Source organism: Candoia aspera, chromosome 1 (genome assembly GCF_035149785.1).
Source record: "Candoia aspera isolate rCanAsp1 chromosome 1, rCanAsp1.hap2, whole genome shotgun sequence".
NCBI classification, from domain to species: Eukaryota; Metazoa; Chordata; class Lepidosauria; order Squamata; family Boidae; genus Candoia; species Candoia aspera.
Window position 1 is genome coordinate 316,359,405 of NC_086153.1, and position 25,854 is coordinate 316,385,258.

General features: G+C 42.1%; 1 protein-coding gene across 2 annotated transcripts in view; it reads right to left on the reverse strand.

The window, feature by feature from the left end:
• Positions 1-352: 352 nt before the first annotated feature.
• The window catches only part of CEP170B (centrosomal protein 170B), an 87,075-nt gene continuing 61,573 nt past the window's right edge, over positions 353-25,854 (reverse strand). The window contains exons 7-16 of one of the 2 annotated variants that reach the window (XM_063290404.1): positions 23,496-23,628; positions 18,254-18,337; positions 16,571-17,839; positions 11,960-12,206; positions 9,725-9,884; positions 6,865-7,008; positions 6,592-6,680; positions 5,490-5,583; positions 4,979-5,030; positions 353-3,776 (exon numbers count right to left, since the gene is read on the reverse strand). In XM_063290404.1, the coding sequence (XP_063146474.1) occupies positions 3,541-3,776; positions 4,979-5,030; positions 5,490-5,583; positions 6,592-6,680; positions 6,865-7,008; positions 9,725-9,884; positions 11,960-12,206; positions 16,571-17,839; positions 18,254-18,337; positions 23,496-23,628 (2,508 nt within the window). In that variant the 3' untranslated portion in view covers positions 353-3,540. Of the gene's footprint in view, positions 3,777-4,978; positions 5,031-5,489; positions 5,584-6,591; positions 6,681-6,864; positions 7,009-9,724; positions 9,885-11,959; positions 12,207-16,570; positions 18,338-23,495; positions 23,629-25,854 lie in introns of both variants that reach the window. The other variant, XM_063290405.1, reaches the window with a different exon arrangement.

A 25,854-nucleotide genomic window follows, 5' to 3' on the forward strand; every position in this document is an offset into this window, starting at 1 on the left:
AGGGGAAGACCAAGATCTTATTTTGCTACCCAGTGAGCAAACCTGACTCGCATGCCCATGCCTTCTGGATGTTCATATATAGATGTAACACTGGATTAGGACAAATGCCTCACACTTAGGCTTAAATATTTATGAAACTTATGCCCAGATGTGAGCTTCCTAAATAGCCCTGTCCCTTCCACGTGTTAGGCCTGCATCTTCCAGAATTCCCCAGACAGCATGTTGCCTGGGAATTGTGAGAATTGTATGTCAAATCCATCTGCAATTCATTCCGCTGGGGAAGGTTGACTTAGAAAATGGCGCAAACACAAAACTGCTTTTCTAGTGTATTCGAAGCTTATTCAGACTCAGATTCTTTCTCTCTGCAACAGTATATTTCAAAGAGAATCTAATGTAGACTTGGTGCCGGCAAATACAGACTAGTATGGCATCAATAATTAGGGTGAAGAATTTTGATGCACCTACAAGGTTGGGATTCTCTACTTAAAGAAGGCTGGAAAAGTTTTCATGAGCGGCAAGAATCAACATGTGACATCTCTTCAACGGGACATGTGACATCTCAATGCGCTCAGAAACAAGTTTACAAGCAACCATCAGGTACAATTAAATGGAAGCTGTATAAATGAGTCTGTGACTGGATCAGTTTCTAATATGAAGAATATTGGCAACTTTTATTTGGTGCCTCAACATCAATAGCAGCATTTACATGATTTAAACCCGTGCACAATCAAGTATCTGAGACAGACAAAATCCAACTGGATAGCACAGATTTCCTGTGAGCAACTTAAAAAAAGTTGAATTATTCATTTTCCAAAGGAGTTTTACGTCTACTAGAGTTTAACAGTTCAACATATTAGATACATTCTCTATAGGGTAAATCCACACTATCCATCATTCCCAAGCCTGAAGAAATTACTGTCAATCGATACTGCCTACTCTGATTGACAGTAGCTCTCCATTTTTCAGTGATAAACTTATGCACTGCATTCATTTCTCAACTGAATTCAATCTGGTGGTCTTCAACAATTACTTAGAAACAAAGTGAATGTTATAAAAAGATTTCCCTGTGTCAACTGGTATCAACAAGCACTTCAAAAAGTTAACAGCGCTGTTCCTAGCCCCACCCTACTTAAATCATCGCTAATTTGACAAATGGGCAATTACAATTTCTTGTAATTGAAAAAATGGACAACATTTAAAAATGTTCGCAAAGTTATCCTTGATATTGGTATTACTTAAGGTTATAATGGCCAGACTTAAGACAATCATAATACTGTACTGAAGAACTACTCACTTGAAACATCATTAGCCAAACAAGCTTTAGCATCTAGATTCAAGGATGGCACCAATATTAAAAATTGTGTGTGTGAAAGGTGGAAGAAGTAAGTATTAATTCATGCTCCTTGTTTTGCTTGGATATCTTGATTCATAGCTGCTCAAATTCCCATGATGGGAATACCTGAAGCAATACCTAACACTGAAAATGGGAACAAATTAGTTTACTTACATTCTCCTAGAGACCACATTAAGCTAAAACTGTGGTATATAATTTCCAAGATATATCCCAGAATCTACATTCACTTGAGCAATTTAAGGCAACAGCTACAATATCACCATTATTTGTGGCAACTTTTTGATATTCCCCATCCTATCATTTGGAGAGGGAAAGGACATGGGATTCTAAAAGGGCCAGCCCTATAGGACAGAGAAATCAGCTATTTGCTAGAGCCAAAAGTTCAGCATACTGTCTACTGACTCCATATGCTACTTTTCCCATTTTGCATGGGATACATTGAAGACGGCATGAGAAGGCCATCTGCACATCTCACTTTGAGCAGCTTACGGGAGCTTGTTGGATATGCCTTGTTGAAGGTCTCCTCCCCGAATCCTGAAACTAGAAGGATATGGAGATAGACTATGCTTTTTACTGCTCAAGAGAGTTTTCCCAGAGATGCAAAAAAAAGGCCTATACCATTACGCTCTTTAAGTAGCATATGGATATCAGTGAGATTCAGATCAGGTACACATATGCTAAACCATGGTTAGCTTGGATCCATACTCCACAACAAGCCAGGATGAGCATTTTTTTCTGCCTAGCAGCCACACTATATTTTTCTGCTCTGTCTGAGCCCCAAATGTGAGGTGACATCTGCCATCACTAGAGTAGCCTGGGCCATGATTTGGGGATCCATTTTGTTACAGTGCAGTTTATAGGCAAAATTGGTACCTGCACCTTAAGCTTTGCAGAGCCTTACCCCCTCCCCCTAACGTACACATACACACCCAGGGAATATTGGCTTACTTGGGGGAGAGTTTTAAGGGATGCATTTAAACTGCACCCTCCCCAAACTCTACTAAGCCATAAACTGCACTAAGCTGTGCATGATGCAGAATGGCTCAGTCCACATAAACTAAATGAGAACCACACAACCGGATTAAGCACAGTGTCAGAATCCACTCTTGGACTTAAGTTTACTCGTCATGCCAAACCCAAATCAAACAAGCTGTATGATGCCTTCACAAGTTGTGATCATGTTACTATGGTGGTTTATGGTTGAGTGTTGTGTCAGTCCAGGTATTCTGGCTTATTCAACAGGCCATGGTTAAAAAGACAATGTGTAAACCTTACCACCAAAGTGCTGGGGAGGGCATGATGACTACTTGCCCAGTTGTGGCACAGTTATTCTTTTGCCCCTCTTTAGATAGCATCTAAAAAAAATATATGTTCAGAGCACATAAACACTTCATTACACTGAAACGAACGTGAAACAGTAGGAATTTGGCAACCTGGCTATACAAAATCCTGATTTGGTCATTGAGTCATCTCCTGTAGAACTATATATTTGGAATTTTTCAAATGAATCACCATACAGAAAACAATGCAGCCCTATTCACAGCTCTCTCTTGTCTCCGCTCTTTTAACCAGTGGGACAGTGAAAGCTGTATGATTGGAAGCAAAATTATTCAGTATCATCTGTTTCCTCCTTGAAGACATTTTTCAGGCAACTGCTCTTGGATTTCTAAAAGTAACCTATGCTGCCTCACTCTACCTGTCAGTATGAAAAATAAATCCCGACCAAACAATTTGAATACTCCGTATTTAAAGTTAATTATACAACACCAGCCATCCGCTGTCTCCAAAAGTATATTTTCAAAATGGAGCCTATATACAACTTGACAGATAGCTATGGACAGGCTATATCTGAGAACATACCAGAACTTCAGCAGTACAGAATGAAGGATATGCAAGGTCTGGTTTGTTATGGCACAGTGGAAGAATGGCACGCTGAGTTGCTTTCTGCTGAAGATCTGTCTCTTGCTGAAGATGTGCTGTTTCTCCCCCTCACAGGCCTATACACAGACTTCAACTCACCCCCACATAGCAGAGATTGTACCTTTTCCCCCATTTTGTGCAATGTGCTAACAATCTAAACAACCGTCCCACGTGGACTTGCCCATGACCACTCAAACACAATTCATATGCAATACTAACACCACAGTAAATGACATACTACAGAATCAGCAATAGAAAATATTCTGTTAGATCACATATTTCTCCCCATCTGGAACAAATGTTGTATCCTGCAGGCTAGTAGACCCAAAGTTCGATTTCTGTGTGTAATTCATTTTCTTGACAGGTGACAAAGACTCTAACACAGATCCAGAAGTGCTGTTGGCAGTCCTGACTTTAGCTGCTTCAGGCTGTAGCACAGAACAGGTCTTGTTATTGGTGAGCAAATCCAAATTCCCACTTGGGTCAATAATGGCGTTTATAACTGCCAGAAAGGAAGAAGGAAGCATGATCAGCCTCAACTCAGGCAGTGACTAAAGACCGATGTGTTTAGTGTATCTTACTAAATTCCAACATACTTTTTCACTTGATCTTTGATACCTGAGCAACAACCATGCACATGAACAGTGAATGTCTCCTATTTCAGAAGCATATCTCCAGGTTGATATTTAATGATATGAAAATTCATTCTGTGATGACTGCTTTGAGAGGACTAGTTTAGTTTTAGTTTTAGTTTTAGTTTAGTTATTTATATAGCCACCCATCTCACATACGTGACCCTAGGCAGCTCACAATAAAATACATAAAATACACAATATAAAAATAAAACACATAGCAGTTAGGCATCATCCCACCAATTATCCACATAGCCAGGAGACAGGCTCTATCACACACCCTTGGCCCCGGGCCCCAGCACAAAAACAAGTTTTGAAGGCCTTACGGAAGGCCAACAGGGACGGGGCCCATCTACCCTCAGGTGGGATGATGTTCCAAAGGGCAGGCACCATCAGGGCTGCAACTAGGGTCTGTGTCACCTGGGGCAAACATGGATTCCGTGCCAATTTTGGTGCCACACCAGCGCTCAATTTGGCGCCCCCTCAGTGCGGCGCCTGGGGCACATGCCCCGGTTGCCCCCCCCCCCAGTTGCGGCCCTGGGCACCATGGCCAAAAAGGCCCTCCTTCTGGGCCCTGCCAGCTGAGACTCCTTAGCTGACACTACCCGGAGCATGCCCCTCCTGCTGGATTGGGTAGAACAGGTACAGACAATGGGGGAGAGACGGTCCCATAAGTGCCCCAGTCCCAAGCCATGAAGGGCTTTAAAGATGAATTGAATTGAATTGAAGCACCATGACTTGCAGCTGGAAGCACTCTCGCCACCAATGCAGCTTTTGGAGCAGTGGTGTCACCTGCACCAAGTAACCGGCGCCAGTAATGGCCCGTGCCACCGCATTCTGCACCTGATGAAGCTTCCAAATACACCTCAAGGGCAAATATTTATCTATTCTCACCTGAACTTGCTTTGCAGACATTTTGTTGCATCTGGAGTCTAAAGTTGTTTTTTTTTGCACTCTAGCACATGCTATGTTGCAATACCTCCCTCTTCCTCTTTTTTTTAATATAATTGTATCTAGTTAATGCTAATCAATTATATCATAAAAAGAACTAGGAAGGCAAAATATTACAAACCTTCAAGCTGTTTTTGGACTCTGCGAAGCTCCTTCAAAATAGAGCTGATTTCCTAGATTAAAAAAACCAGCAGTGTTACTGATTTCATATCATTCATGAAATTCAGCAAAACAACCCTGTTGTGTACATTTTAAAATTTTCAGTTGAAGCACTTTCTATCTAGTTTCATACTTGTTCAATCCTTTGTTTCAAACAGCATGTACCAAAGTGTTTTCTTTAATTTATTTAAAAAATATTTAAAAATGGATTTCAATTTTAAAACTCGTTTTAAAGAGTTTTTATTATATAATATTAAAATTCAGATGCTGAGTCTCACTTGCTTCCTCAAAAGTAAAAATATACAAAAGAAGTAAGATTCAGATCCAAACCCTTAACAAAGCCCACATTTTGACACAGGAACTTCAGATTCTTTCCAAGACTTAGACGTGTGTATAAAAATCCAACAGTTTCATCAATGTGTATTTTTAATAGCAAGCTCCAAAGCACATGATTTAAGACAATTATTTCCCACCTTGTTTGACGTCTTTAAAATTGGCACTTCGTTTTCAGAATTAATTTTGGCCTCCATCTCTTCCCATGTCTTCTCAGTATTCTGGAACAGAATTCTGATACAAATACATCAATGTCGTTACTTCACCAAAGTATTAAAAAAAATGTTCAGGAACAGATGCTTTTATTTATTGCAATTTTATTCAATTTAAAATTGCCACAACTGACTAATACCTTGTTTGAGTCAGGGAGAGAAGTAGGAAAGAGGTTTCATTTGTATATGATAAAGGTTGTGTCTCCCTCAAATTGTGTTGATGATTATGTGGACACACTCACGTGGTTTTTCTTGGCAACAGTCAGGGCCGCAACTGGGGGGGGGGCAAGCGGGGCATGTGCCCCGGACGCAGCGCTGGGGGGAGGAGCCAAAATGGGCGTGGAATCCATGTTTGCCCCAGGGGACACAGACCCTAGTTGCGGCCCTGGCAACAGTCTAGAAATGGTTTGTCAGTGGGGTGTTCTGGAGTGTTGTTTTGACTTCCCAGTCTAACCACAAGTTTTTCTGGTAAGTCTCCCATCCAAGTATTAATCTGGTCTGACCCTGCTTAGCTTTTCTAAAATCACCCTGGTTTGGCTAGATGTGGATACCCACTTAACAAAATTTACATCCCACTTTATAAAAATCAAATGTTTTATAGTCATGATTCAGCTACGCAGTCCTTTTATGTATATCTCTATACTCTACATTTCAGGACACTTGAATGCTACAAGGGTACAGTCAAATTATCTACAATGAAATACTGGTTATAAGAAAGCATATTCAGTCAGTTAATCCATTTAAAAAGTAAGTTAATTATTAATATTTAAATTTTATTGGATTAATTCCAAGCATAATTACTTGAAATAAATTCCAAGAGTTCAAGGAGACATATTCAGGACTATCACATAAAGCTGAATAGTCCTAACCAAGATACAGGTGCTCTTCCTAATTCTCTCCCAAACTGAGTAAAAGCCAGTATTAATCAGTGTCACATTCCTAGCACAGATATCAAAGGCTACTCTCCAGTGGAACAGGATCCACAGGTGGCTACGCAACAGGGTTGTATAGATTGGCGCCATACACTCACTTCATTTTCTCTGCCAGATTTTCTGTATTTTCCCGAATGGTATGGGATAACTGGGACACAGGGTTTAGCATCAAATTGTCAAAGATCACCTGAAATACAACAACAACAACAAAATACTCAAAGACAGCATTTCTTAACAGGAATGTTTTTGATAACTTTCACCCAGTCATTCACTGAACTGATGATATCATTCAGAAGTAGCATAATATGTCCATATCTTAGATATGGAGGAATTTAATTCCCTGTACTTCCATGAAATGGAAATACACTTACTTCTTCCCTGTTTCTTATCCGTGTTCGTTTTGTGAGATCCTCTTCTCGGCTGTCATTCATATTTTGGTCAAAATCACGGAATCCCAGTGAACCAGGAGGCACCTTCTGGAAGTTTAAACTTGCTTCTGGTATATGCTGTACCAGCTTAGGAATAAAAAATAAATGAGTTGAATATCCAGTTCACAATATGACAGTTATGGTGTTACTTCTAATACCAGCCTTCTTCATCTAGGATGGAGCTACATATTATGTGCAGAGAAGCTACTGAAAATGACACATCATGCTGAGTTCTTCTCCCTCATTTCAGTAAAGCATTGGACAACTTACTCAGTGACTCAATATTAGGTAGTTTTCCTGCTGCAGCTCAATATCACTGCCTGAAATGGCAGGAAAATTCACAATACGATGACATCACATCTTGAGTGAAGATCTTGGATTGAATATAGGAGTCTCATTTTCACCAGCTTTTCAATATAATATATATTTCTAGCCCTATTCCAGCATTCCAAAATATTAGAACCTCTAACACACCAACTGGCATCAGTTGAAATGTCACATTAAAAATTATACAACTGTAGAAGGCAGTCTGCATTCAATGGACTTAGTCACTTAATCAGTTAATACTTTCCTGCAGTTTTTTTCTTCTGTGTAGGAAACATGAACATGAAAGACATATAAGATTTCCATGTGCATAATCCTAGTAAGACATGATTTTTACTCATGGAGCTTTTTAGCAATGCTATTTGTAAGTTTACTAAAGCCCCTACAAGGGAGCTATTCCTGGTGGCTCTTCCTTCAACTTCAATATCCTCAATGTGGCCATCCCTGATAGCTGCATGTTCAGTTGGAAGACGGACTGGAAACCTATTGGAGGTAAACAAGGGATACAAAGAGGACAGGATTCCCAACTGCATAAATAAACCTGCGTGCACAGGACTGCAAACATGGATTCCACGTCTATTCTGGCGCCCCCTCAGAGCGGCGCCCGGGGCACATGGCCCACTTGCCCCCCCGCCCCAGTTGTGGCCCTGTGCATGCACGCAGTTGCAATTGTGTATGATAGGTCACTCAGTCAGGGCTTCTTTGAATGCGTAAACATCAGAAGGGCAAAGGTAGCACACATGCCCTCCCTTCCGTGCATTCAACAAACAAGTGAGTGAGTGACATCTAAACTTGCACATACTGTGTAGGTGTTTTATCAAATGTACGGGGGTCATGGAAAGTAGTGAGTTCTAGGGGGAAAAGAAATTATCAGTCCCAGCTGAATAATTCCCTAAGCATCAACTTTTTAAATTCAACCTTTACTTAAATATAACTAGATGAGGAAAAATACAGGGATTCAGCTCTAAGTCTTGGCAAAAGAAAATTTAAAATCCAAAGAAGGAAAAGGAAAAGAATAAGTAAGAAAGCTAAAAATAATGAAATAATGAAAATAAATAAATAAATAAATGATTGATTTTTGGAGAACACTAAAAGATTTTAAAGCAGAACACAGTGCGATGGAAAATGCACCTGATATGGAATTGCTGCCTGCAAAGCTGAATGAGCAATCTGTATTGAAAGAAAGGAAGGGGGGGAGGGATACACAGCAGTCAGTGCTGACCATAAGTTTAGAAGAATTAAATGCAAAGTATAGGATAGCACAGTCAAAAAGGCCAAATCAAATCAAAGAAGTAACAATACCCACCACATCTAGTGCTACCAGAGAACCACAAGATGACAACAAAGTTTTCTATAACTCCCAGCTACCATCTAGTGGTCGTCTCAATTTTTGCAGCCTAGATCTGACAGCCCTAAACATATTATATAAATACATGCAGCTGGCACCTGGTTTGTTTCACATCCCATGAAAAAGTGCAGCCTGGGCTTCTAACATCCTTGTTTACAACACCCAGATGTGCTGGCAGTACGGCACTGAGACTGGGGGCAGGACTCCCCAAGATGGAAGCCAGGATCTGGCACAATCAATTCTATTTAAATGGCTAAAGATTAACCTGGCCCCAACTAGGCTGATATCTCTACTTACAAGGGATAGTTTTAGATCTCATTGGTGGACACACATAATAATTTAAATACATCCAACTGGTCTGTCTTCTGAGTTTATTTTAATTTGGGGTTTGGATAAGGCCAATGAAATAATTAGGCAATGGATTGAAGGAACAAGTTGAGACATACGCACAAAGGTCTCCCAACCACTGAGGCACACTCCTGCAAAACATTTGTGCTCTCTTACTTACTCCAATTATAGATGGTCCTTTTCCAGGGCTTGCTTTAATGCTGTCCCTTCAGCCATCCTGGAAGGCAGATTCCAAAAAATTCCAATATTGAGGAAGCAGTGTTCATATGGATCAGGTATGACTGAATCCATGAGGCATGTTTTTCTTGGTTGTGCCTTTTATCCAAGTTAAACACAATGGCTACTCCAATCATTGCTTTAAAAAACCCTCTTCCCAGCTGTGCCAAGGAATTTTATGTAAGCTACCTTATGACTGACAGAAATCCTAGAATCACCTATTTCATTCTGCTACTTAGCCACATGGATATGCTGCAAGAAGTTCATCACTTCAGGGCAGAATGACCACCTATAGTGATAACCTTGCTTGCATACGAAAATAATTGAACGCTTTATTATATAGCAGGTTGGACTTCTGGTCAATGAAATGTTGACTGCGATCATACAAACAAAGCAGATTTATACAAAGTTGAGCCATCAGGATTGTCTCCTCAGACTGGTTACAGTTCCTAGAAGTGATACTGATGCTTTTGCAATTTATTTATTCCTGTCTCCACTTTCCTGTGTTGTTTCTGTCATGCTGGGATACTGAGCCCACCTATCCACAGCCTTACGCAGCCCCCATACCTCTTCTCTTGCCGAGATGGTTGAAGCAGGGGTATTAGGCACAGAACTGTGGGAGGTACTTGGGCCTGTTCCAGATGAGCTCTGGGAATCTCCATCTCCAGCAACGTCATGAATCTCTCGAGCAAGGATTGCTACATCCTTTACCAAGGTCTGGCTTAATCTAGAAGAATGGTATGAACAACTTAAGCAGGACAAATAGATTTTAATACAGTCCACATATTACTCATATAAAATAAGTAATAAAATCTGATTTTTATGTATAGAAGGACCTTCCTGTCTCCTTCTACACACAAAAACAAATCAGATTTTATTAAATGTCTTTTTTGCATCAATCCTTTTCTCAATTAATGCTCAAGGTAAGCAACTGGATTCTTCTAGATGTTTTGAACCTCAATTGCCATCAGCCTCGGACAACAGGGCTAAACACAAGGGACTATAGGAGTTGTAATTCAAAATATCTAGAGGGCACCAGATCACCTACCCATACTATAAAGTGTCTGTTAACTGAAGTGGTATTGATACTACCAGCTATATACGGCCAAGGGGAAAGAGGAAAGATTTTCAAAACCAAGGCACTATTCTGCAGAAGACCTCTCTAGGAGATAAGATACATAACAGCCTGAACTGTGGTATTACAGGTCTAGAGTTCTTCAGAGAGAAGAATTCCTGACATGAAAGCATCTAACATCTAATCTAGATATTAATTATATTTAATTAGGAAAACACACTCTCTAGCTTTGCTATTTAAAAACTGTGAAAATGGTTTCCATCTAATGTTTTCCATTTGATACTGAAGAAATGATTTTTGGCTTCCTTAGGATGAGATCTGCACGAATGCACCGCTAGAAAAATACCATAAGGGATAAGCAACAGGTGTCTTTCAGACTTTCATTCCCAGTCTCAGCCAGAATGGCCGTGGAAAAGGATTCTGGCAGTTGTAGTCTCAAAATCTATGCTACACTGTGATCTGATCATGAGTCAGTTTGGGGTTGAGTATACAACCATGCAATGGGACACCAGGTATTGCAAAGTATTTAGAAAACAGCTATATGTTGAGCCTAAACTTTGATGTATCAAACTTAGTCGTTTCCGGGGCTTCAGTTTCAGGCACCAATCTGTCCTGCAATCCATCAGAGACACAGTCCCAGCGGAACCAGGATCTTGACCTCTACCATTGAGCTAGTAGGACACCATTTTCCAAATCCACTGTCGAAGTAAAAGCAAACGTAGCCATGGCTCTGGGGTTTTCCAGCTATTCTCAGTAGTCTGACCTGCTCCCTCAACTGCTTGGAATAAGCAAATCATTAAACATGCCAGAACAGTAAATTGAGCCTGAGAATATAAATGCAATTGTGACAAATGCTGTAGGGTATAATTCACAGTGTTCTGGTTTATTATTTTTAAATCCAGTTCTACAGAGTTATGCTTGCCAGAATTGGAACATGTCTTTTAATGAGGATTGCCATCCAACCATTTCAACTTATTTTTATTTATTATTATTTTTGTTACCGCCCAAAATTGTATTATTTTAAACTGAGAAGCTAATTATCTACTTTGCATTTCCTAAACCAAAACATATTGAAGGAGGTCAAGACTTCATGGCTTTTGAGGCTGGAGGGAGTAATGGCTGCAGCACTGATAAGCAGCAGGTGGGACGATGTCGTGCACACAAATACAGCCTGGATTCTCATGTTCCCCCCAGGTGTTTGTGGAATGGGTTCAGATTTTGTTTTTTGGGGGACAGGTATTGCCTATTATAGAGCCTACGTTACAGTTTTGCAAGTCCCACCCCTGAAAATACAAAGCAACACCCCAACAACCTGTGCTGCTGATCTTCAACCAACTCAGTCTGTGGAAGCCCCAAGGGTTGCCAAAAGCACAGGCTACCCACTCTTGGGTTGGAGATGCACAGGGTTGATTATTGTATCTCAGTAGAGTTTTGCATATTTGAAGCAACAGCTGAATGGAAAAGCACAATTTCTTTCTCCTGTTATTTTTTGACAGGTATGGTAACACGAAGCAGCTCTCAATTATGGCAAGCTTGTGTTGTGGATGGCAGGAGACACAACTAAAACAAGTGCTTTTAGGACGTAATCACTGTACAACATACTCACCGCATTGGTTCTAATGCCAAACAAGTTTCTCTTTGCATTCAAATGTAATCCTTTCTCACCTGTTCCTGCTCCAACTGTTTGATCCATTCATTGCTCAAAGTACTGCCAAACTGAGTCTCACCTGGCTATTTCTGCTATCTCTGCAGTCTGCACAATGAAACTGTAGGGGTCATGTTCACCATAATCTTCATCTTCCATCTCTCGGCTGTTGCTGTTCTTCTGTTTATTCAACCCGGAACCACGGGTCCTGGGTGTCTGGGTGGCTGTTGAGGTATGGGAGCGTTTGTGTTTAGGGGAACTGTGATTTGAGCCATACTCCTCCTCGGAAGTGGAAGTATAATCTGAGCCCTGCTGCCGCCGCCTCGAAGCTTACATAAAATGAATTGGTTTCAGATGGTGGTAAGGAAGAAAAAATTGAAGAAGAAAAGTAAAGACAAGAGTTCAGGCAAGTTTCAAAAAAGCCAGGAAACATAACACTAATGCAAACAGCCCAAGAGAAGAAGGGGCAAGAAAACTTCTGTGCATCCCATGAGATGGAAGAGATTTTTAATCAGCAAAAATCAAACGGCTTGCACTTCAGCTGGAATGGATACAGTTGACCCAAGTATCATACACTTTATCACACATCTGGTGGCCACCTGCTAATGTTTTCATCACTGCTTGATAAGACATGCTCCCCAGTGAAGAGATATTGCTCTATCTGGAAATGGAGCTGATCACATGCTCAACTGGATCCCTTTCGCCAGCCTCTCAGTCAGGTAGGACACTTGCAATGCCACAGGCATTTATAAAATTAAAAAACGCCCAAGACTGTGCAAAATCTTCAAGTCTCATTTGAAATCTCATTAGAGATTTCTACTAACTTTTCTGTGGACTATGATACATCAAAAGATTTTAGATGAGAATACCAAACTTCTTGCCAGAAGTCTCAAAAGATATCATAGGAGAATACCAAAATCACTAGAAAATTAGTGATCTTGTGAGATTTCAGCTCTTAAATGTATTTTTTAATTTAATTTTGGGGTTCCATTAAATTTAACGTTGCCTATTCCTGTCGTACAGGAACCTTTAGCTGGCTTCCTCTCTGCACTTTTGTCGAAAGTGCAAAGATTATGGGTAGAGTTAGATGGGCATATAACGTTGGGGATAAGCTGTTTCACACTGTCCTATGCTCTACATTGGTTACTTTCTCACATAGCCAACACTTGAATAGAGCTACAGGCAGACAACCAGAGAAAAGCAATTCATGCTATTGTAGTGTGGTAAACTGTTAAGAAACAATTTATATCAGCCTCTCAAGTAGTAGGAATAATTCATCAGACCAAGTGCAAATGTGTGATGAAATGTGTGGTAAAATGGTCATCTCCCATCTTCTGTCTGTTGTCATAGGTTAAATTAATCACTATCAGTGAATTAAAAAATATTTTGGAAAGTAGATATACACATAATTGTTTGTAAACTTTGGCCTCCTTGATACTGTAGGATTTTTCTACATGTGCCATGGTTTATTTTATCTCAATGTGCACGGAAGGCCCCAAGAGAGACAATTAAGCAAGTTAGTCTTCCATGTGCTCTCCTTAAGAACCTTTAACTTCAGATGCCTCCATTTCCAAGTACAAGTAAGTACCTCTAAGGCCAGCAGGAAAAGCAGAAATAGTTGGCTTGTTTACACAGTCAGGAGTGCTACAGGCTCTTTAAATTGGTATTTAATTCAGTATTGCTATTTTTTATTCAGTGGTTTTCAAACTTCCCAAGATAGCTGACAGGAAGTTTGAAGCTGGCGATAACGATTTTTAATAAAGCAGTGGTTCAACCCTCCCAACTGTATGTTTACAGCTAAACTTTTAACTATGGAAACTGCAAAGAGAAAGAAACAAAGCAGAGATTCAAAACTTCAGATTAGACCTCAAGCCCATCTAAGTCTGCATTCTTCACAGTGGCTATCCAACAGGCATGGTGGTAAAGTAGGTTTAGAAGAAAGCTAATGGGCCAAAGCCTTTATTTAAAATAAGACTTAAACTTTTTCTTCTGCTATAGAATGACCCATTTGATTTGGAATTGCCTTGTGTATATTCTGAAACCCAGGAAGCAACCTGAAAGCTAACCAGTCCAGCTTTGTTTCAGGCACTATCTACATTAACTTGGTGAGAGCCAGCTTGGCAACACGCTAGAAACTGAGAAACCGTGAGTTCTAGCCCCACCTTAGGCACGAGGCCAGCTGGGTGACCTTGGGCCAGTCACTCCCTCTCAGCCTTAGGAAGGAGGCAATGGCAAACCACTTCTGATAAACCTTGCCAAGAAAACTGCAGCGGCTTGTCCAGGCAGTCTCTGAGAATTGGACATGATTGAATGGATTAAAAAAAAAAACAACTTGCAGCAATTCTCTAACTTTTAGAAAGAGATCTTAAGTGTCCATCCTTTGGGATGCCAGAAATGAAATCAAGACTTTCAAAAGAGCTTTGTTCCTGAACTATAGGCTTTACCCTGAGCTCCAATCTCCACTAAACTAAATGCTCAAGGTAACAGCCACAAGCAGGTACTACTTGGCTATTTATCTCACCACAGAACAGTGGCCTGCAGGCTACTTCAACTTTTCAGGTATTTTTGTTTGCTTTCAATTTATGTCATCCATAACTAACAACTGGGGAATTAATTACTTCAGGATTACTGACTGTGTAAACAGGCAGCAAGTAAAAAAGAAAACTCTGCAAGAAGGGTAACTTTGGTGGTCTCTTGTGCTATATACGAAGGATTGATTTTGTGGGGCTGTCCTGTAGCATTCACACAGTACATACTGCTGGAGAGTTAACAGGCAAAGGCCTGCCTGTCCTAAAGCAGATGTCCTTGGCTGCATTTACTGAAGGACGAATCCGCTGATTTTGTCTGTCTAGAACAGCTCTCCTGACCTTCCAGAGCTGTTGGACTGCAGCTCCCTTAGCACCCAGCCCTATGGCTGCTGTAGGTCTATTAGGAAGGCAACACATTGGAGAATATCTTTTTATTACACACTTCATCAGCAATGCAACCTGTTTATTGGGAAGTAATGGCTTCTGAACTGCTATGGTAGGTTCGTTTAACTAAAATTTTAAAGTTTAAAGTTATCCATTCTTATTCCTGCCTCGCCCCGCCCGGCCCCAAATTTATTCACAAGATGAAGGACCATGTTACGTATGCTATTAGTCAAGACTGAGAGTTGAAACACTAACTGCCATTCTACAAACTACAGTCAATGCAGATGAAGTAGAAAGTCCACAGCCTACACAGCATTAGTTAGGTTAGGAATATTAGTCGTCTGCTGATTGGTATGGACTCCCAATCTTCTACACTGAAACTTGTTAGTCATTGCTGCAAAATGCTAGAAGACAAAACCAATTCATTTGAAAGAAGGAGTGGGCAAAATTAGGATTGAGGTAAAAACCCAAACTAAGCAGCACTGCCCCAAAATCTATGATCCATAACTTTGGGTCCTTACTGTCCATCATATGCACTGTTATCTATTATTTACACAATCCATTTATATAAACTGCCACTCAAAGACTTTAGCTGATTTGAACAGCAGTTGTCTTAAATATTCACAAAAAATAAACTGAGATTACTTATAAATCAGTGTTTCTCAACCTTGGCAACTTTCAGATGTGTGGACTTCAACTCCCAGCTGGCTGGGAAATTCTGGGAGTTGAAGTCCACACATCTGAAAGTTGCCAAGGTTGAGAAACACCGTTTTGCATATTCCAAACTCCTCCTCTGGAGATGCATCAAGTTATAGTCTTTTCTTACACTCCCAGTTTCTCCCTGTGCTAAATAAAAAATGCAGGAGTTAGTCACAGAGATAAAAGAACGCAGTTTGGTAGGAAGCTTCTTTAGACTAGGAGTAGGGAACTTGGTGCCTTCCAGATCTTTTGGATGTCAGCTCCTATTGGTCCCAGCTATTACTGCTACTGGCAGGAAATTGTGGGAGTTGCAAATCAAAACATCTAGACTACATAGTATTGCTTACCCCATCCTGCGCTGATATCATTCAAACCATGTGTGCATTGCTCCGCAAGCACACTATGTGCAAATTCTGCCCATCTTCACAACACAGACATGGAAGAGCAGCACATGGTGAAAATGAGCTATACTGACAGACTGTCTTCTCTGTAAATATAATCCTGTACAGAGGAGAACATATCAAGTATAGCTGCCTTGCAATCCGAAGTCTATAAAACTGTTAGATCACAAGTATTTTGTAATCTAGGATTCTTATTTGGAAGATACTGGAGAAAGGTTTATCATTCCACATTAGGCTGCCTGATGAAAGAATTATACAGTTTTTGCACTTTCAGGAGCCACAGAAAATTCCAAACAAAGATACTGAGGAAAAATAACCACTCCTTTCCTAGACAGCTCTAGAAGCATTCTGTCAGTACCTAACCTAAGGAGCTAGCCAGAACAGTGTGATGGAAATTATAAGAGGCTGGACATGCAGGATGGAGACAATTTGACTTTGAATATGGCAGTTGCATTATAATAGCATTTGAGATTTTCCATGTGAAAGAAACCAGTAAAAAAGAGATTCTGTTCTGATTATACAAATGTGAAAAGTAAAAATATGAAGGTCTACATCTATGACAAGGGTTTATAGAGTCATCTCCAAATGTTCTCTTTTGCATAACTTAGGCCATTTGTGTTGGAAAATACTAAGAAATCCTAACTGTAAATAAAAAAAGAGTGTGAACACCCAATTACTCACTGGAGGTAGAGGCATATTTCACACTGCTGGAACGTGTCCGGCTGAAAGGCTGCTTTGAAGCAGCTACCACTGTTGCTGTTTTCTTAGCAGCATTTCTGGCTTCTGACACAAGCGGCTTTCGGGTAGAATAGTACGACTCTGCACTGCGCCCAGAAAAGGTTGGCTTTGAAGGTGCACTCTCAGAGTCACTTGGCACAGTGAAAGATCCTGCCCGTTTCCTTGGCATGGCAAGGATGTCAAGCCTTGAGAGCTTCTTGGCCTCTACAGGTTGCTTGGAAGATGCTGCTGTTCCTTCAGGATGTGCTGCTGTTTTCTCAGCATCAGCACTCTCATTGTCTGAGGTATCTCCCAACCGGGCACGGCGAAGTTTGGAGGCCCTCGTGGGCCTTGGGGTTGATAAACTATTTGACCTGGTGAGAACTTGTTGAATCTTTTGCACCATTGGCGTTACCTTGCCGTGATCTTCTTTGGTCGACTGTGAGAAAGGCTTCTTCTTAGAAACAGGCCTTGAGGATGTTTGCTCTTGGTCAGAAGAGACTATTTCACTTGGAGGCAGATATGGGAGGCTGCTACTTCTCTCATCATCTGTATGCTCCTGAGATCCACCTGTTCCTATGCTGTGTTTCACTTGAAAACGCCTTGCATTTTCACCTTTGCTCCCAGTCTCAGATGGAATTACTTTCCGTTTCTCTGAAAGCCTTTCACGCGCACTTGCTTGAGCATTTTGCTCTTGGCCAGATGGTGTGGACGATGACCTGTCTTTTTGCAAAGGTGTCATGGATTTATGCTTTGGTGGGTGGCTTGGCAGATTTTTACCACTTACCAAGCTGACAGTGCTGGCTGTGTCCACATCAGATTCTCCAGATAAAGAATCTTCTAACTGCCCAGAAGGATTTTCTGGAGCATCTAGCTGTTGAGTTTGGCAAAGTATTTTGGCTTCCAAGGCTGCCAAGGCAGTTTCAGTGTCTTTAAGAAGGAGATGGGTCTCAGGATTATAGTCCATACGATTTGCTCGCGTGATGTCAAGATCTTTAAGTAGAGGATGACTTGAGATATGCGGCAGCCTGTTTTGAGGAACACTGCTGCTTGATTTCTCTTTGGTAAAACTCTCCTGCCGAACAAAAGATGAAATTTCTTTTGTGGCTGCAGCTTGTTGTTCTGGTAGTCCCTGGTGTAATGACATAACCATTTTTCCATTTGAGCAAAGACAGGTATTGTTAACTCCTTTGGCAGCTGTCTTTCCATACTTGAAAGGAGGTTCTTCTTTGTCTATTTGAGAAGGAGAAATGCTTGAAGTAAGCTTTGAAGGAACCCCAATCTCTTCTTCCTCATCACCCGTATAGAAAGATGTTGACAGTGGCTCACTTAATGCTCTCAAGCCTGAAAGTCTTGGCACAGGACACTGACAGCTTCTAGACTTTGCACTTTCAGCCCTTATTTGATTCTGTTCAGACATTTTGGTGCCATCTTGGTTTTTCCTACCTTTTTCCAAGTTGATACCATCATCAGATTTGCTGGCATCACTAAGGCTATCTGGATCCAAATCTTCCTGAGTTAACAATCGACTGTCAGAATCCACATATATTTCTTCCCTGGGATCATTACTGAAGTTCCTTTGGGAAACTTCAGGAAAGGGCTCCTGACAAATTAAAATAGTTGGCGTTGGACTTTCCAATTTTTCACCTGGAGGGAGTTGAGGAAGAAGTCGTCTGGTCCGTGATGCCACAGAAATCTCAGATTCTCCCATTCTAGAACTGGAATCCTTTTCTGAGAAATACAGGGAGACAGTCGTTAAACTCAAAAATTAGAATGTCATTACTGCAAGCAAAGACAGTGAGAGATGACAATACTCGTTTTGCCCCTTCACTGTTCTCATCGCTCTCTACAGAGAAAAAAAGACTACTGAAGTGTGCCTTTTCCCTCCATGGAGGTTCTTGCCAAGATTTTAGAACTAAAATCTTTGGGAAAACTCCATAAATAAATTCAATCACATTCCACGGGTAGAGAAAAAGGATGAAAGAGGAGAACTGGCATAGAAAGCTTGCCTCCGTATGTAGTGTTTAGATGCATGGGGAACAACTAAACACTGCTTTAAAATGTGTACTTTGAAGGTATTTCTTCTCTCCCTTTTCCAGAACTCTCTTGACATGAGTAAAGCAGGACAGTATGAACAGGCTATTTCATCAAGCTCAAATTGTAGGACAAAATCCTGACGAAGTTTTTAAGATTCATCAAATAGATTCTGTTGGATTTCAAGGCAACCTCTAATACCATTGATTATGGTATCTTTCTGAACAATTTGGCAGAATTAGGCCTTGAAGTCACTGGGTTGCAACATTTCCAATCCTTCCTATTAGGTTGAGTCCAGATAGGACAAAGTGACCAATCCCAGAGCTAATGACCTGTGAAGTCCCACAGGCTTCTATCCTGTTTTTATGTAATCCCATTTATATATTAAACCATTGGGAAAGGTCCTCTGGATCTCTGGAGTGAAATGTTAATAGTGACACTCAGCTCTACTGCTTTATTTGTTTGTTTGTTTGTATTTCAAATTTCCATCACCGCCATCTCCCCCAAAAAGGGGACTCTGGGCGGTTTACAATCAAAATTAAAACACATAAATTACAATATAAATAACTCTATAAAAATAAAATAAATATAAAATATAAAATCAAGCAGTGTGGATCTTGTTTGTTGGGGAGAGATCTATAATAGCCACCCCCAAGATGAACTGGTGCCCCTCCCACCCCAAGCGAGGCGGCAGAACCAGGTTTTTAGGTTCTTCCAGAAGTCTGGGAGTGAATGGGCCTGTCTCACCTCCAGGGGCAGAATATTCCAGAGGGCAGGTGCCACTGCAGAGAAGGCCCGCCTCCTGGACCCTGCCAGGTGGAATTCCTTTACCGGCGGGGTTCGTAGCATGCCCTCTCTGCATGACCGGGTGGGGCAGGTCGATGCTATGGGGATCGGACGGTCCCTCAGGTAACCTGACCCCATGCCATGTAGGGCTTTAAAGGTGATAACCAACACCTTGAATTGGACCCAGAAGCAAACTGGTACCCAGTGCAGCTCGCGCAGCAGTGGTGTCACATGTGCTGATCTTAGGGCACCAATAACTGCTCACGTGGCCACATTCTGGGCCAGTTGAAGCTTCCAGATACTCTTCAAGGGTAGCCCCATGTAGAGCGCATTGCAATAGTCTAGGTGGGAGATGACCAGGGCATGAGTGACTGTTTGTAGGGCCTCTTGATCTAGGAAAGGGCGTAACTGGCGCACAACATGAAGTTGCACAAAGGCCCTTCTGGCCACGACTGCCACCTGCTCATCGAGCAGGAGTCATGAGTCCAGGAGGACCCCCAGATTACACACCGGGTCTGAATGGGGCAGTGCAACCCCATCCAGAACTAAAGATGATAACTTCCAGGATACAGAGGAACCATCAACCCACAGCCACTCCATCTTACCAGGGTTCAGTTGAAGCCTGTTGTTCCCCATCCAGACCCCCACAGCCTCCAGGCACTTGGAGGGGGCAGCTACCGCATCACTTACCTCACCCAGGATGGAGATATATAACTGAGTATCATTGGCATATTGATGATACCTCATCCTGTGGTGACGGATGATCTCACCCAGCGGTTTCATGTAGATGTTGAATAGGAGAGGAGAGAGAACCGAACCCTGCGGCACCCCATAATGGAGGGGTCGAGGGGCAGATCTCTCCTCTCCTACCACCACCGATTGGGACTGGCCCTGGAGGAAGGAGGTGAACCAGTGCAAAACTATGCCACCCACCCCCAACTCCCTGAGCCAACCCAAAAGGATACCATGGTCGATGGTATCGAAAGCCGCTGAGAGGTCAAGAAGAGCCAGGATGGGTGCACTCCCTCCATCCCGCTCTCGCCAGAGATCATCCATAAGTGCGACCAATGCAGTCTCTGTCCCATATCCTGGCCTGAAACCTGACTGAAAGGGGTCCAGATAATCCGTTTCCTCCAGAATCCTCTGGAGCTGCAACTTTCTCAACCACCTTTAACCACCTTTCCTAAAAAGGGAAGGTGGGAGACAGAGCGAAAATTGCCCAGTATAGTAGGGTCCAGGGATGGCTTCTTGAGGAGGGGGTGTACCAGCGCCTCCTTGAAGGTAGCTGGAAACTCCCCCTCCCTCAAGGATGTATTAACCATCACCTGGACCCAACCACAAGTCACCTCCCGGGCCAATTTTACCAGCCAGAAGGGGCAAGGGTCAAGATGGCATGTGGTTGCATTTGCAGTCTGGAGGATCCTGTCCACTTCCTCAGGCCCAACAGGATCAAACGGTTTCCAGATAACAGGGTATGTCCCCGCAGCATCTCCCCAGACTGTGCCTCATCCTTAGAGTCCAACTTAGAACGAATCTGAGTGATTTTATCCTGTAGATGCTCAGAAAACTCCTCCGTACAGCCCTGTAAATGGATCGCCGAATCCCCCTTACCCAAGAGGGATCAGGTAATCCTAAACAGGGCCGCCAGGCAGCATTCTGCAGATGCAATAAGAGTGGAGAAATATTGGTGTTTCACCACTCTTACTGCCACAAGGTAGGCCTTAATGGCAGATCGAGCTTGTGTTCGGTCAGATTTGGTCCTTGTCTTCCTCCAGCTGCACTCTAGGTGTCTCTTAATCCTCTTCAGAACCCGCAGCTCCTCCGTAAACCACGGAGAGTGCCGGGTTGGATGAGGCAAGAGAGGCTGCACAGGCGCAATCCTGCCCAAGGCCCCCGCTGCCTCCCTATTCCAGGCTGCGGCTAGGGCCTCCGCTGGACCATGCAGTAGATACTTGGGTATAACACCCAGCTCCCTCTGAAACCCTACCGGGTCCATTAGTCGCCGGGGGTGGACCAATCGAATGGGTCCTGCCTCCCTGCAGAGTGGGGCAGCACCAGAGAATCTCAAGGCCACCAGGGCATGATCTGACCATGACAATTGGGCCAGATCCAACTCTCCCTTCAGATCACATTGCCACTGCTCCGACAAGAAAACCAAGTCTGCGGTGAGGCCACTGTCTTGAGTCAGGTCCCGAATAATCTGGGACAGGCCCATGGCAGCCATGGTAGCCATGAACTCCCGAGCCACCTCCAAGGCACACCCCAGGGATGGCAGATTGAAGTCCCCCAGAACCATGAGCCTGGGGTAGTCCACCGCCAGCTCCGAGACAGCTTCCAGCAGCTCAGGCAAGGAGGTTGCCACGCAGCAGGGAGGCTGGTACAGCAGCAACACTCCCAACTGTTCTCAGGCACCCAACTTGAAGAACAGGGTCTCACAACCAGCCACTTGTGGAGCAGCCCCCCTGTAGGCCACTAGAGACTCTCGGATCACAACTGCTACCCCTCCTCCCCTGCCCCGGCATCTCGGCTGATGCCACACCTGAAACCCGGCTGGGCACATTTCTGAAAGGGCTACCCCCCCTTCTGGGCCCAGCCAGGTCTCAAGTGATACACCCTAGATCAGCCCCCTCCTCTGTGATTAAATCGCATTTGAGGGGAGCCTTGTTGTTAACTGACCTGGCATTAAGCAGCAGCAGTCGGAAGCCAGGGCCCTCAAGGAACCACTGACCAGGGCATGGGTCTGAACATGGAGGGCCAGAACACGCTACCAGTAACAAACACCAGGGGTGTCTTCCCCGAAGATGGCCCACCCTCCGGTTCCCACCATAGCATCCCCGGCCTGTCACCACCTCGATAGAGTGACCCGCCCAACAGCCCCCAGAGTTTCCAAGCCCAGTTGCCTCCATTCCCAGACCTCTGGAAACCCTAGATTGGAACAAGAGTCCCCTCCCCCATGCACCCAACCTCACACACACAACCAGCCTCAAGTGATGGCAGGCCCTCCCAGTGCACCAGCTCTTGCTCTCAGCACTGTTTGGGCCTAGCCACCAGCCATACACATATGTACAAACTCACTGCGCCCCCCAAACCTCTCTCACTGATCATGGGGGCACCCCACCCACTCCTACCCTCCCCTCTCTCTCACTTAGGGGGGGATAGATTTATAAAATCTAACTCTAAATAGCTGGTTGATACCCTTCAATATTGCCTAAATCTGATGATGAGATGGCAGAGGTGAATAACCTGAGATTGAATCTAGGCAGGATGGAGATGCAACCCTTCAGGAATAAGTTACATCTTCCTGAAAAATCATCCTGGATTTTTTATTTTATATTTATATTATTTAAGAGGTACTGTTTTTATTGTATTCGAATCTGTATTTAGTTTTAGTTTTATTGTAAACCACCCAGAGTCCCTCTTTTGAGGGAGGTGGGCGGTGACAAAATTTGAAATATAAATAAATCAATAAATAAATACCTGGTTTGTAGTGTGGGCTAGCTTCTTAACTGTATGCTGTCACAAGATCTTCAAATGGCAAGGAGAATCTTAGCATTTTATTTAGTATGCCATCTGTGTCCATCCCTAAGTTATCCAAACCTTCTTAACATTCTGTCTAAAATATTGCAATGTAGTGTATGGTATCCTTGTAAGACAACCAGAGTCATTGACAAATGGACAGCCCTAGAAGTTTAAACTAATAAACAAATAATCTTGACCTGAAAAGCTTAAGTTGATGCAAAGCATACCAGCAAAGTAGATTATCAAACTACGCTACCTTGATCATATCACGCGAACACTGATTTACATTGCTAGCCAATTTTTTTTTCCGAATTCCAAAGAAGAAACTACTCACATTTGGACATGGGGAAAGTTCTTCAAGGATCACATAGTCTGACTGGGGTTTCCTATATAAGGGAATTCTTACCAGAAAAAATAACCATCCAGTTTAGGAACACTATATTGTAAGTCTGGAATACAAACCCTAATTTAAAATAATGGAAAATGGGCGCAGAAGCAGAGTGATTTTGTATGTTAGATTAAAATTCTTTGAAATGCAGGCTTTACTTACCTGTGCTAACATGACAGAGGGAACCCTGCTGGGCATCCCCAGCTCCAGGCACAGAACCTGAGCCTGTGTAGCTATCTGCAAGGCTTGCCCATCTTGATACCCATTTTTGGCTGCCCTGAGATGCAGATGGCATCTGCAAAAGGCGAAAGATATGACACGGTTAAAACAAGACTATCTAAAGTTTAGTGTGGCATTTTTAAATTTCATCATGACTTGATATTCATAAGTAACTGCTTCAATGAAGCACAGAGTTGGATTCAGGCTTGATTTTTCTTTTTTTATAAAAAAATTATTAGATTTCAGACAAAGATAAAAACTACAGAAAAACGAAAAGCTACAAAGAAAAAAAAAACTAAAAAAGTGTGGAAACACAAGAGAAATTTTTTTTTAAAAGTTACAAAAAGAGGTGACTTCTGACTTTTAACAGCAAGGATATACAACAATCTTCTACAATCAATCCCTTACTCTATATTCAACCAAAATCACATTATTTCTATAAATCATTCCATTGGCAAATTATAAAAATCACTAAATACAGTTACTCCTTCCCCTTATATTAAAAGAAGACACACACACACACACACACACACACTGTAAACCTCCTAATCAACCCCACCCTCCAGGATTACATTTATTTAATTATTTCCTCCCTACTACTAATCTATACCTTCCTATCTACTATAATAAAGATCAAACTAAAAAAAACATAAATTGTCTGCCATTGTAATTAATAATACAACAATTATAATAATCTTAATCATATTAAACCCCAAACCGAACATTTTTAATATATCTTAATAATCTTAAACCAAATCGTTACAGATAAATGAATTCAACCAGACTATAAAAGAAATCCAGATAAATATTCTTAAATCCTTACTCCACTTCAAAATAAACCACAGCATTTACATATTCCCACAATGCACACAGAGCTTTTTTCATAAAAAAAATCAAACAACCCAACTGCCCCCCTCAAAAACTGACATCTCTTCAAAAAACCTCCCATACATAATAATCCCTTCTTTTCCATAGCGTTCCATCAAAAGTCAATTTCACTTGTGGCTTGCAACTCAATCCCTCCGTTAAATTTCTTCAGCTCGACTGTCCAATCTTCATCCAGTATTTCAACAGAAGCCCCAATCTCACTGTTAGAAGGAATACTTCTATCACTGTTAAATTCCTCAATTTCATCCATGACATCTTCAACCAGATGACACATTTTAAACCTCATGTTTTCCACAATGTCCTGAATGCCTTGCATAAGAGCCTGGCAGGAATCAGAAAGCATCTGTTTAAAGTTTTGATGGAAGTCAGAAAAAGTCTGATCGAAATCCTCCATGTCCCATGCAGTAGATTATGGTGCCCCCTAGGTACTTAGCCAGCAAAAGTGGAAGATAAAGAGAAAAATTCCAGAATGTGGAGTCCTGAAGATGTTGCCTAGTCTGGCAATGAAACGTCTGCAAGAAAACAACGAGGCTCAGAGAGCACCAAGGACTCCGCAGTTCAACCCTGAGCTACAAATATTCGCTTCGATTGATTCTAGAATGTGTTTACACAAGTGAGAGTAAGATAACAGACAGTTCTCCAGGGAAAGTAGCAGCAGAAAGCTGAAAGTTCAAAATAGCAGATGTGTAGGGAAATGCTAATATCTTTAAATTTAGTACAGAAATAATAACAGGGAGACAATTATGTACTCTCAACCCTTAGTATTTTGATGGAAAGCAAAGTCCAAAGCTTAAAAAATAAAAAAATAAAATTAATCACAAAAATAACGATAAGTACCAAGAGAATCAGTTTCTCCTTGCTGTAGAAAGACTCTCTTAGGGTACGCATATTTAAAAGAAAAATAAATTGGGTGATTTAGAAACGGGATGGCCAGTCTTAATGTCCCTTTAAGGCTACAGCACAGCTTGGAAATGGTGACATCCCAGCCTCCTGGCTGCTCTTACCAGTTGAACATGAACGCTGTTTGCGATCTTCTGGCTGCAAGCACAGATCACAGATGAGGTGATTCCAAGTGTTTTCCTTTTCCTCGAAAAACGATCCTGGGTTTCAGAAAAAACCTGCCTGAGCCCGAAAAAATTGTTGCATTGTAACTTCTGCCCACAGAGCCCATGGACACAGCTGTTCAGACTGCCATGTCCCCACCGGAAGTCACTGGATTCAGGCTTGATTTTTCAAGGAAAGGGAGGGTTCCTTTGATGCAGCTGAGATCAGTGGAAACTTCAGCTGGAGAAAGGATGTGGCCCACTGATTTTTCTTTTTTCCTTCAATCCCCCTCTACAGTTCCCAATGCTGTCCTTTCATGTTCTTCTGGGTAGTCCAAAATTGCTCCCCACTCCTTCATCCAGGGCAATGT